General features: G+C 52.2%; 1 protein-coding gene across 2 annotated transcripts; it reads right to left on the bottom strand.

The window, feature by feature from the left end:
* Positions 1–2,699: 2,699 nt before the first annotated feature.
* Positions 2,700–12,006, bottom strand: FRS3 (fibroblast growth factor receptor substrate 3). 2 transcript variants are annotated; one of them, XM_017878268.1, is made up of 7 exons: positions 11,102–12,006; positions 10,129–10,258; positions 9,019–9,107; positions 7,501–7,687; positions 5,312–5,473; positions 4,339–4,487; positions 2,700–4,054 (listed from the first exon to the last, which is right to left on the bottom strand). In XM_017878268.1, the coding sequence occupies exons 3-7, from the start codon at positions 9,082–9,084 to the stop codon at positions 3,143–3,145; spliced, it is 1,476 nt and encodes a 491-aa protein (XP_017733757.1). In that variant the 5' UTR covers positions 9,085–9,107; positions 10,129–10,258; positions 11,102–12,006; the 3' UTR covers positions 2,700–3,142. The 2 variants fall into 2 exon arrangements, with proteins under 2 accessions (XP_017733757.1, XP_017733758.1); XM_017878269.1 differs by lacking the exon at positions 11,102–12,006 and having other exon boundaries at positions 7,507–7,687; positions 10,129–10,506.
* Between the last annotated feature and the right edge of the window lie 112 nt (positions 12,007–12,118).

Raw genomic sequence — 12,118 nt, 5'->3', positions numbered from 1 at the left:
GGGGGACTTTGGGGAGGGCCCCTCCTGGTCTGACCTGAAATGTCACTCCCAGACAGGATGCTGGATCCTGTCCTTTCCTGAGGGCAGCCCAGGGGTGGGTAGGGCCTGTTTCTAAAGAAGAGAACCCAGCACTCGGCAAACACGCACTGATGTTGGTGATGATCTTTGGATGATGATGGTGATGGAAACTGATTCTATCTGTGCACCACACCCTGTCGGCAGGGCGGGCTCAAACACAGGGGCGGCAGTTACCCTCCTGTGCATCGCTCCCAGCCACCCCTTCCCGCCAGGAAAGCTGTCCACTCACACCCTGTCCTTCCCTCGAGAGGAAAATTCCTGTAGTAGACCCCATGGGCCAGAGGCAGTGACCAGGGGAGGGGACAGGAAAGGTTTGGGGGCCACACTGAGCTGCAAGTCGACTCCTCCAAGCCCCACAAACATGCTCATCGAAGCAATTATGACTTGCTCTAGGGAGACCCCAGGGGTCAGGCTAGGATCTGGGGACCCAGAGAATGAGAATAACTGCCCCTTCTTGATTTGTTCAGCAAAGAAACAGCCTGAGGGACTTAAGAGTTGTGACTTCTAAGGGAACAGCTGGGTTGTTAACACAGCTTGCAGGAGTCTTGTCTACTTCCAACGTGGTGCCATGTTCATGGTTTCATTGGTTACTTCTCATACCAGCTCCATGTCTTCCAGGTGCAAAAACTGAGCCCATTTGGGTAACCAAATGCTTAAGGTAGCAGAGATAATGACCAAGTCAGGACCCTGGGTCTCTTAAGCCAGCCTCTGGCTACCCCATCATAGTATCTGTCCATTGATAAGGCGGAACCTGCACTGACCCATGAGTCCCAAGCACGGCCAGGACCCCTAACTCTGGTCCTGGCATAGCCATACCTGCTCCCCCACATCCACCCTCCTGTTCGGAGACACCCACCACCCCGACTGTGGAGGTCACGAGTAGTAGCAGGGGCAAGTGTATGAGGACATCCAAACAGAATCGAGCTGCTTGGATAAGCTGTAGAGAGAAGACAGCATTTCCCTACTGCAGCGTGGAAAACTGCAATGAATCCAACCTGCGGCAGGTGACCCCTCTGGTCCAGAGATCAAAAGGATATAAGGGGGAAAAGGGTTTGGTGCCAGCTCTGGGGTTGTGGCAGCTGCCCTCTTGAGCTCTGCTGGGCCCCACTCGAAGGGCCTTTTCATATCCTGTTGTGGTCAGTTGTCACTGCCCATTTCACTGACAGAAAGTGACACCTGAGGTCGGGGGGGTCTGGAAGCTTGCCAGTCCAACCCCCACTCAGTGGAGGTGAGCTCCAGGAAATGAGGCCCAGGCAGCAGTGTCCTGGACAGTAGGAGGGGGAGGGAACTGGATGGGGTGTCTTGCCTGGGCTTGTTTCCTTGGTGAGGAAGAGGACAGGTCTGCTTGCTCCATAGGACAAGGAGCTGGGGGCACAAACAGTGACAAGGCTTTTCCCCAAGTTGGACAAACACAGCTCTCATTCTTCACCTGGGCCCTGAGTGGCTTATCACAAAAGCAGGATTTCCTTTAGATGAACCCCACTGGGGTTTCAGATAGAAATGGAGTTTTGGAGGAAAGGAAGCCAGCAAGAGAAGGAAGAGGAGAGAGGCAGCCTCAGGACAGAGAAAGGAGCTCCTGGAACGAATCAGCACTAGGGTGTGTGTGCAGCACATCCCCGTTGGACCCTGCGCTTCTAGGCAGGTGCTTCAATGTGGCGGCTCTGTTAGCGCCCAGCCTTGTGGCAGGGTAGAGGCATCCTAACAGTCCATTCCTGAAGGGACATTCTCTAGGAAAGACACTTAGCAAGCCAGATTATCTAGTTACACATTACACCATGTTTTTTCATTTTGCGATAATCCTAGGATTTTAGTAAAGTCCTGTTTAAAGGTCTAGTCTTGACTCAGCCATGCTGGGGGCAGCTAAGGAGGATCCAGGGTCCACCTCTGGGCTAAGGTGGTAAAGGACAGCAGTGCCCTTTGGGGCCTGCCTACTTGCAAGGGCGTCAGTAAAGCCTCCCCGAGAAGGTGAAGGTACCTCTTCTGTAGCTGTGTCCACTCCACTGCACTCCCCACCTGTTGTCAGCCACAGATGGCTGGGGCTCTTCCTCATTAGGGCAGTCCTCACAGGACCCCCTTTTGGCTTCTAGGACTCTAGCCATCCCACCGCTTTCCTTCAACAGAGCATCCATCCCTGGCAACTTTAAGTTCACGGCCAAGGCTTCTTGGAGGAGAACAATAAATGACTGGCCGGGCGTGGTGGCTCATGCCTATAATCCCAACACTGTAGGAGGCCGAGGTGGGTGGATCACCTGAGGTCAGGAGTTCGAGACCAGGCTGGCCAACAATGGAGAAACCCCATCTCTACTAAAAATACAAAAATTAGCTGGGCGTGGTGGCAGGCACCTGTAATCCCAGCTACTTGGGAGGCTGAGGCGGGAGAACTGCTTGAACCCGAGAGGCGGAGGTTACAGTGAACTGAAATCACGCCATTGCACTCCAGCCTGGGCCACAAGAGCGAAACTCTGTCTCAAAAAAAAAAAAAAAAAAACATGGACTTGTCACAAAAACCATAACTGCCCCAAATTCCCCAGAGTGAAACCCTTACCTCGATTAGGCCTGCCCTGTGTCCAACCCAGTACCACACCAGAAAAGATTCCCTAAGAAGATGATATCCACTGGGCCAGAATTTAAAAATAATTATATTAATAATAAATATGTTAAATTACATTTACAACAATAAATAGAAAAATAAACTGATAAATAAAATCAACAGGTACAAAATGTTTCAAAATTCCAACCAAAAAAAACACACACAGACAGTCAGCAGACAAGACAAATGGACAGAACGGGAGGGCACTAAACGCAATCACAGGAACCCTTCACAGTTGATGTCTCGGCTCCCTCCTCGCCTGGTCACCCTTCTCTCCCCAGCCTGGAGACAGACCAGGAGACTCGGCGGCTGATATCTCTGGGGACTCCAGCCAGCACAGGGAAGCATCTAGTCCCACCTCCATGCCTTCTGCAAAGCAACCCTGAACCCTGGGGAGGGTGGGTTCAGAGGACAGGAGTGTGAGGCAGAGGCTGGATCACGGTGGGGCAGAGGGTGGTGAGGACTGGGATGTCCCTACAGAGGCAGGTCGGTGCTGTTGTGCCGGGTTTTCCTGGCGGTGCCATCGTCTCGGGGCAGAGCTCTTTGCAGGTTGGACATGGCCACTGTCTTTTTGAGGTCAATCACGGCGTAGGAGTCTGAGCTTCGGGCAGGGTGGGTTGTGGGCATGGGGGCTTGGGGGCTCGAGGGGTTCTGGGGCCCCTTAGGGCGGTCTCCACCCCAGCCCTTTAGCTCCACCTGGATGTAGTTAAGTTGCCTTGGGGGCTCGGGCCCCGGCCGGCGGAAATCAAAGTTGAAGACCCTTGGGGAGCCGCGGCGGCGGGTCAGTGGCACAGGAAAGCTGCCGTGGCTGCGGATAGCGGCCCGGGTGCTGGTGGGCTTCTGCAGTGGGGTCTCATCCTCCTCACCATCAGGGAAACCATTGGAAGAGGGGGTGAGCCCATCCCTTGAGTCCCCATCATCCCCAGCCTCCCCTCCCAGCTGCTGGGCTTGGCTTTCCCACACAGGGGGCAGCGGGGGCAGGTTCTCATAGTGCAGCAGGGCGGCCCGGCGGTGGGCAAGGCCATTCCAGCCCGGCTCCTCTCGGCTCAGTCTCCAGCCGGCCCCTCGCCGCAACCCCCCGCTGACGTTCTCGTAGGTGCACTTGGGCTGGGCTGGGCACTCGGAAGGGGCCTCATTGTTATTATTGTGGTGTGGGGCGTCATGGAGGCTGGGACAGAGGCCCTGGCACTTCACCATGTGCCGCCGAGCAGGGGTCGGGCCCAACACAAACTTCACCTGGCCTGGCTGCAAGAACACCTGTGGGTCCCGTTGGTCAGGACCCCGGGCCTGCGAGAGGAAGGGTGCCTGACCCTCAGGCAGGGGCTGCAGGCAGTGGCGGCCCCTGTGGTCATCTTCACTGGCCGGTGTGTTGACATAGGTGTGGGACTGGGGACAGAGAGTCCAAGTGAGGCAGGAGTGTCCCAGGGCAGGGAGAAAAGAGAACAGAAAGGACAGGATGAGAGAAGAAAAGCACACAGAAAAAGAGCTGCAGTTTCTTCTTCCCTGTCCTCCAACTCTTCCAAGGAAGCTACTCCCTTTTAGGGACAGGAAGGGACCCTAACAATGTTCTTCCCCTTCCCGTGATCCTTACTGGGAGGAGGTGGCCTTATTTCCTATCCCTCATCCCCACCCAGACCAACAGGGTAGGGGCTGGCCGGCTGCTTGCTCACCTGCTCATCAGGAGCAATGAGGGCATGGGTGGACTCTTCCCCAAGCGAGGGGTGCCGTAGGCTGCTCGTTGAGAGCCGCCGGGGAGCTGAGAATCGTGGGCCCTCTCCAGGGCAGCCATTGGAAAAGCTGGAGACAGTGTAGCCTAGAGCTGGACACAGGGGAGACAAGTCCAGGGGAGGGGAACTTAAGCCACCTGACAACCACTTGCAGCTGTGTGTGCGGCATTCTGGGACTCCTCCAATGGAGGAGAGATGTTCTCAGGGCCTCGCAGTGGTTAAACCCCACTGAGCCACCAGCCCCCATTATCCTTCGTCTTTCCTCTGCTCTTCAAACCCTGCCCTTTCCCTCAAGCTCAGCTTGAAGCACCTCACCACTGTCTCCATTATAGCCTCACCCAAAATGCGTGAAGCACATCTTGTTGTCACTGGACCATCCCTTTGCTTCATTCTAGGTCTGCAAGTAAGGTCCAGGAAAGCTCCTCAAAAAAAAGGGACTGTGCTTCTATTTCTCCTGCCCGCCATGGGCCAGTCCAGGGAGCGCAGAACACCAAGCAGAACACCAAGCAGGTGCCTGGTCTGAATTCAATGACTGAATAAGCAGAAATTGTAGGACCCTCTCCAGAATACGGTCATGGCCAGAGATGCCTGCACTAGCAAGGAAAGTATATGGGGATGACCCAATAGACACAGGAAGAAAGCAAAAAAACTCCAGACTGCCGTTTCTATGGAAACCCAAAGTCTTCCTGTCTGCTGCCCAACCATTGGTCAATACAAGGCCCAGGACTCAACATCCTCAGCCTGAGTCACCTAGCCCAGCCCAGGATTTATCGATCCTCAAGAACAGTTCTGATCATGGACAACTGTCCTGGAAGGCTGGCTCACCCAGCCTTCCCCTAACCTGCCAGCTTGACTCATCCCTCCAAGATTTGTGTTTCCTGGGCCTGTGTGTGTGTATACACTGGGGTCTCCTCACCACTGGGTGGCTGGGGGGCTCGAGGGAGGTCAAGCTCAGCGGGGTGGCTACTGCGGGTGATGATGACAGGTTCTTCCATCACATTGATGCTGTTGCACTGCATCAGATCCTGAAGGAGGTTGAAGATTTCCTCAGCCCGGGAACACTTAAATGCAAATATTCCTAGAGAAGGAGAGGAAGAAATGACCCTGGGCAATAGGGAAGGACCAGAGGAGCTCAACAGATGCATAATGTGCAGGAAACGTCCCTGAACTCCAGTCCCAGTCCTGCGGGGCAGGAAAGCCTCTTCTCATCCCGAGCATCCTTTTTCTTTTCTTTGTTGAGACGGAGTTTCACTCGTTGTCCAGGCTGGAGCGCAATGGTACGATCTCAGCTCACTGCAACCTCCACCTCCCAGGTTCAAGAGATTCTCCTGCCTCAGCCTCCCAAGTAGCTGGGATTACAGGTGTCCAACACTATGCCCAACTAATTTTTTGTGTTTTTAGTTGAGATGGGGTTTCACCATGTTGGTCAGGCTGGTCTCAAACTCCTGACTTCAGGTAATTCACCTGCTGCGGCCTCCCAAAGTGCTGGGATTACAGGCGTGAACCATCATGCCTGGCCTCCACCTTGATTTTGATTCTCTTCTTGTGATACCTGAACTCACACATCCTTATGAAAATGATTTCACCTCAGAGGAATACAGCTGGAGTGTTCAATGTGGTGTGGGTGTGGTGGGGCAGGGTACCTTGGGTACCAGGGTACCCTGTCGCCCAAGCTGGAGTGCAGTGGCGTGATCTCGGCTCACTGCAAGCTCCGCTTTCTGGGTTCACGCCATTCTCCTGCCTCAGCCTCCCGAGTAGCTGGGACTACAGGCGGCTGCCAACACAGCCAGCTAATTTTTTATATTTTTAGCAGAGACGGGATTTCACCATGTTAGCCAGGATAGTCTCAATCTCCTGACCTCATGATCCACCCACCTAGGCCTCCCAAAGTACCGGGATTACAGGCATGAGCCACTGCGCCCGGCCAGGTGAGTGAACATTCTACCTCACATGCTGCCCCCATCTTCCTCTGCCTAACACCCCCTGCTTCCTAGGTAAAAAAGCTCCATCCAGAGCACCAGCCCTCAGATCGCTGATGACAAGAGGGTCTACTCTGTTCCCTGCTTATTCACTTATTAGCCCAGTGCGTGGCCAGAAAGCGAATGCCTACTGTATATAGGTCCCTGACCTCATACATTAAACTCTGGTGTGGGAAGAAAGAAATGATGGGCAGACTAGATAAAGGCAAATACGGCAAGGCAATCACATGGCTCCTCAATGCAGCCAGCCTTACAGCCCTTCAAACTGCAACGCTGCAACTCAAGGTCCCAGGAACAGCAGGACTGGGCTGAATGTCTGTGAATCAGGGGACTCAAAGATGCCCTTGGGGTCTTGGGCCAGCCTGGACTCCTACACTCCCCTCTGTAACAGGGGGACCTGGGACCTAGGGGAGTCTACTTGGGGTGTGCCTGTGCATATACCCACAAGTAAGACACAATTAGGCTGTGGAATGGGATAACTGTGGTTTGCACAAATAGGATGGGGAGGAAATAGTGAAAAAAAAGAACTACTCTGGCAAAATACGACGAGAAATACAAAAGACTGGGAAAGCCTGGAGTTGCAGAGAACCCTGTGCTGGGGCCAGGGGTAGCCCCCCGGGAACCCAAGTGTAGATCAAACATCACTAGAAGCAAGAATATCTCTGCCCACTCTGCCTGCTCACCCAGTGCCCATGCCTCTGCCTCATGAACTCCAAGGGTAAGATGTATGGAGGGATGTCTCCTCCAGCAAACATGACCTCAGAGGCTCACTATTTTGTTGGCAGCCTCATCAGAGAAGCTTCTTCATTCCACCTCTGCATAGTCATAATCCCAAACTGCACTGAACACAATCCCATGCAGTATTCCTTTTGCACAGCTTACGTCTGAATCCTAAGAGATAAACCCAGACTATGCCACTCCTTCAGAGAGCCGTGGCTGGCTCTAGCCTTGACCTCATGGAATAACCTACCACCCCTGACCTCTGACTGCAGGGAGAATACATCACACTCTACTGCCCACAGGTGATGGGGACAACATTAACCTCTTGAGGGCTAATCTGTACATTAGGAACCCTAGAGTCCTGCATAAGCCCCTATCCCACGGTGGAGCAGGGCCTGGTACTCACCCTGACCTGTCTGACATCGGCGGCCACTCTCAAAGGAGAAGAGGTTGGAGTCATAGCCATAGCGCCGCAGGCAGAGGTAGGGCCAGCGGACGGCCTCACGCCGATGCAGGTGCAGCACCAGCTCACTCTGCGTCAGCTCCATCACCCCAGAGCCCAGTTCCACCCCCTCGTCATCCACATTTGTCACCTGGAGGGGAGAGGACGAGGACAGAAGGGTCAATGAGAGAGTCCAACAAGTGTTCGCATGGCTCCCTGAGCCACTGGGAGACAATCTGATGCAGGACAAGAGGTGGGGAACCAAAGGTCACATCTGACTATCACAGACTCTACTGAATGCTACATAACTATATGAAGCAGTTTCATGGACCCACGGCAGTTCACTGGGCAAATCCCACTTCTCTGGGGCTGAGTTTTGTCATATGGACAGTGAGGGAAGAAGTAGGTAGTTGACCTCCCAAGGTCAGTCGGTTAGATAACAAACATTAGATGACCCCAGACAGCCCATGGCTTAGTATCCAAGGGCCAGGTGTTAATGGGGAAGGAGTTCAATTGCAAATTCAAAATCTTGAGACTGGGACACCCTGACCTAGAAAAGTCAAGCCCAAGGCAGAACCAATACATATCTCCTCTACCCTGTCCCCAGCTACATGCCCTTGCTGAGGGCTCCCTCTTCTGGTGGGCTGGAGAAACATGTGCTTCAAGATGCCCCAGAATGAGGAGGAAGGAGGCTCCCTCTACAGAGAGGTGGGGCAGGGGAGCGCACAGGTGGACTTGGGTCTGCCTCAGCTTCCCACAGCAAACAGCAAACACTAATGTTGTGCTTACTGTGTGCTAAGCACTATTTAATTTTATTTATTTATTATTATTATTTTTTGAGATGGCATCTCACTCTGTCGCCCAGGCTGAAGTGCACTGACTGGTGTGATCTCGGCCCACTGCAACCTCCAACTCCTGGGTTTAAGTGATTCTCCTGCCTCAGACTCCCAAGTAGCTGGGATTACAGGCGTGTGCCACCATACCTGGCTAATTTTTGTATTTTTAGTAGAGATGGGGTTTCGTCATGTTGGCCAGTCTGGTCTCTAACTCCTGATCCTCAGGTGATCCGCCCACCTTGGCCTCCAAATGTGCTGGGATTACAGGCGTGAGCCACTGTGCCTGGCCACTAAGCACTATTTTAAATACTTTACATATATTAACCCACAAATACAGAATTTTGTTTTCTCTAAAAAAAAAAAGTGGGGATATATAAAGGTATAAAAACACACTGACAACAGTTCCAAAAGCATCATTATGGCATTTTTTCATTCTCGGTAATATCAAGAGCCATGAAAACAGCAGTGGTCTGGGCCTCTTTTCCTTAGGCTACTTGAGAGGGTGTAAGCTTGAGAAGTCTCCATAAGCCTACAACTCAGCCTGGCATTTGATTTGCTGTTAGAGAAGCAGAGACAACTCCATTAAGTTGTGTCTGAGCCCAGTAGGCCATGTTGGGAACGCAGGAGAGGAGAGGGCTCTGGGTACCTTGAACTTGGTGGGGTGGTTGTCCGGAACGCTGTCTCTGTTCAGGCAGCTGCAGCAGCTCCCCATGGTGTCAGAGCAGCCAGCCTGCCCTGGGAAAAACATATGGGATATGCAGGTCACCAACTTCAGCTTCAAAAAACCCTGCTCTGGGGAACTCAGGAAGAAGCACCTCATTGTGATCACCTACTCTGTCCAAGAGACTGTGTGATACATACCCTCCCTCAAAGACTTCACATTCTCAATCCAGGTCAGACACACATTTGATAAACCTTAATTCAAGTTACAATGTGTTAAGGGTGAATGCTGATGGGGGAGAGAGCTTCTCAGAGGTAACATTCGATCTGGACCTTGAGAAGTATGTAGGATTCTGACCCATGTAATGACAAGGGAAGGACATAGGCAGGAAGAAAAGCAGGGGCCCAGGATAAGTGATCTATAGCAGATGGAGGTGGGTGCCAACCCAAGGCCCTTATTTGGATTCAGCAAAGAAATTGTCACTTGGGGGGTCTCAGATACTTTGGCCTGTACCTGTCTCTTTTTTCCTCCCTTTTTATCTCATCCATTCTACTTCATCCAAGTTCTCTCTTCTCCCTTACTACCATCCCAACATCCAGCGCAAATTTATCTTTTTGATACCCTCTTCGAATGAGTTGTTACATTGTGATCAAAAAGATACATTCGGAAGACTGAACATTTAAAACAGTGCACAATTTTAATAACCTCAATTGGATATTTCTTCACAAAAAAAAAAAAAAATGCTAGGTTTGCTTCCCTTTGTCTGAAGGGGAGACCAGAGGCCTTACTATTTGGCTCTTCCCTCCAGGATTCTGGTACTTGGATTATATGTCAACAGTCAGGGCTGTACCTAGAATGAAGAGGATACCACCCAGGCTTGAATGACCTAAGGGAACAAGAAACGCATGGACCAATACCAAGCAGCAGTTTTAAGGGGTTGCAACTTGTCACAACCTACAATCCAATCTGCAGGATTAGCTATTCTTCTAGAACTCCTGCTGAATGGTAAAGCTTTGAATAACCAGGTGACCTGTATCCTCTGTTCCTCCCAACTTGGGAAACGCCATAAAACTGACTCCTATACACAGCTCTTACCTCACCCAGGCCATTGGGAAGGGCATGGGGAAGGGTTCCCACTTTATTCCCCCCGTCCTTGCTGGGCTGTCATGGCAAACAGTCTGCAGAGAAGTCACCCGGATCCCTCTGGGATACACCTGGGGCTCACCTAGCATAGGAAACAGAGACACTGATTAATAAAACCTTCTATCTTCATCCCCAACTGTTAATGAAACTGACCTGGCAGTCCATCCCACCTGGATATCTGTTTCAGCCCTAATGGGACAAAAACACCAATGAAGAAAGAAAAATCAAGGGCAAAGGGAGCACAAATTCCAAGCCCCATGGGTCCTGAGAGGGACAGACTCCCGGAGCATCAATGAGTTTGAAGTCTAAGACAACCCAAGGCCTTTTTTTTTTTGAGACGGAGTCTCGCTCTGTCGCCCAGGCTGGAGTGCAGTGACGCGATCTCAGCTCACTGCAAGCTCTGCCTCCTGGGTTCACGCCATTCTCCTGCCTCAGCCTCCCGAGTAGCTGGGACTACAGGCGTCCGCCACTACGCCCGGCTAATTTTTTTTTTTTTAGTAGAGACAGGGTTTCCTCATGTTAGCCAGGATGGTCTTGATCTCCTGACCTTGTGATCTGCCCTCCTCGGCCTCCCAAAGTGCTGGGATTACAGGTGTGAGCCACCACGCCTGGCCAAGGCCTTTTAAGTCACTTTAGGTCTCCCTCTGAGTCCTGTTACAACAAACACCAAAACCATCACCTTACCTTTGCAGAGAACTTTAACTCTACAAAGAGCTTTCTCAAAAGGACAGTGATATAGTAGAGAGAGCACTGGTTTAAGATTCAGGAAACCAATATTCCAGTCAGTTTTGTTGCTACTAAGTATCTGGGAGACCTAAGTCAACCCCCCAACTCCCACCTAAGGTCTTAGTTTTTGGGGAAACCATCTATAAACTGGGGAGCTTCTAGCTTAAATAACTTGTAGAGGTTAAAATGTAAGACAAACATCACTAAAATTGACATGTTCCTCTTCCAAGACAGGCTGCTTCAATTTCGCATTTGGAAGCTTGATAGATTTTCTGCACCCCAAGCTCTGAAAGGCCTAATTTCAACATAAATGTTAACAGTAAGCCAAAATTTCAGGGCATCTGAGCCCAAGGTAAACAAGTCAACAAGCCAGGACCCTGCAGACCCCTGGACATTCCACATTCCTGCTCTGGAGAAACAATACTTCCCAGGGCCCCTTGCACCCTGCAACCTTGGACAACTTCCAGGTAAAAGGACCCCATCCCCTTGGTCTGGCTTATTTTCTGGAAGGAAGAAGCAGGCTCAGGGAGGTGTGCAAGGACTAAAGACAAGTTGCTGGGAAAATACTGGGGCTTGAGCCACCGACGGGGTGGGGGGAGGGCGAGGGCACCAAGAACTCTAGGGTGCAAGATGGGGGAGGGGTTGCACTTCCCTATCACCATCTCTTCTCCTTAAGATATCAGGATGTATCATATAGCTCACTGAGGAAGGACTGCATTGAGTGGAAATGGGGAGAGGCCTCTGGTCTCGGATAGTTATGGATCAGGGGCAGGAGTTAGAGGGGGTGTGGGGGGCTGAAAACGTATGAGGACGTTTGGGGAAACATGAGCAAGAATTTTGGATGTGGGCATTTTGGATAGTGCAAGGAGAATAGGGATATGAGGGATCCTAGGAATTTCCGGGCAGCGGAAGCATTTGGGAGCATCCAAGAGAAATGTTGGGTCCGTGCGCATAGCAGATTTGCTGAGCGAGTGAGGGGGTTCTGAGGGCTCCAGGAGATGCGATGTTGTGTCCAGGGCGGCGAGGGTAGAGGTGGGTTAGGGGAGCCAGAGTCTGCAGGACTGTCAAGGGGAATTTCTAGACGCTCATAAGGAATGAGGAGGTCTGGGTGCGCGCTCTGCCCGGATCCCCGCCCCCAGCCCCGGTGCTCCGCCGCCCGCCCGCCCGCCCGCCCGGGGCTTCCTAGGGAGGCAGTGGAGACTGCGGCGCGGCGCGA

This window comes from Rhinopithecus bieti, unplaced genomic scaffold (assembly GCF_001698545.2).
Source record: "Rhinopithecus bieti isolate Rb0 unplaced genomic scaffold, ASM169854v2 scaffold_9981, whole genome shotgun sequence".
Classification (NCBI taxonomy): domain Eukaryota; kingdom Metazoa; phylum Chordata; class Mammalia; order Primates; family Cercopithecidae; genus Rhinopithecus; species Rhinopithecus bieti.
The sequence above is the reverse complement of the archived record's forward strand: the minus strand, read 5'-3'. Positions and strand labels throughout refer to the sequence as shown.

Bases quoted from the DNA above. Each gene is read 5' to 3' on its own strand.
- FRS3 (XM_017878268.1), bottom strand. From the start codon at position 9,084: ATGGGGAGCTGCTGCAGCTGCCTGAACAGAGACAGCGTTCCGGACAAC. The intron at 5,474-7,500 runs GTGAGTACCAGG...CTCCTTCTCTAG, and splicing joins CCGATGTCAGACAGGTCAGG to GAATATTTGCATTTAAGTGT. The intron at 4,055-4,338 runs GTGAGCAAGCAG...CTCTGTCCCCAG, and splicing joins TCATTGCTCCTGATGAGCAG to TCCCACACCTATGTCAACAC.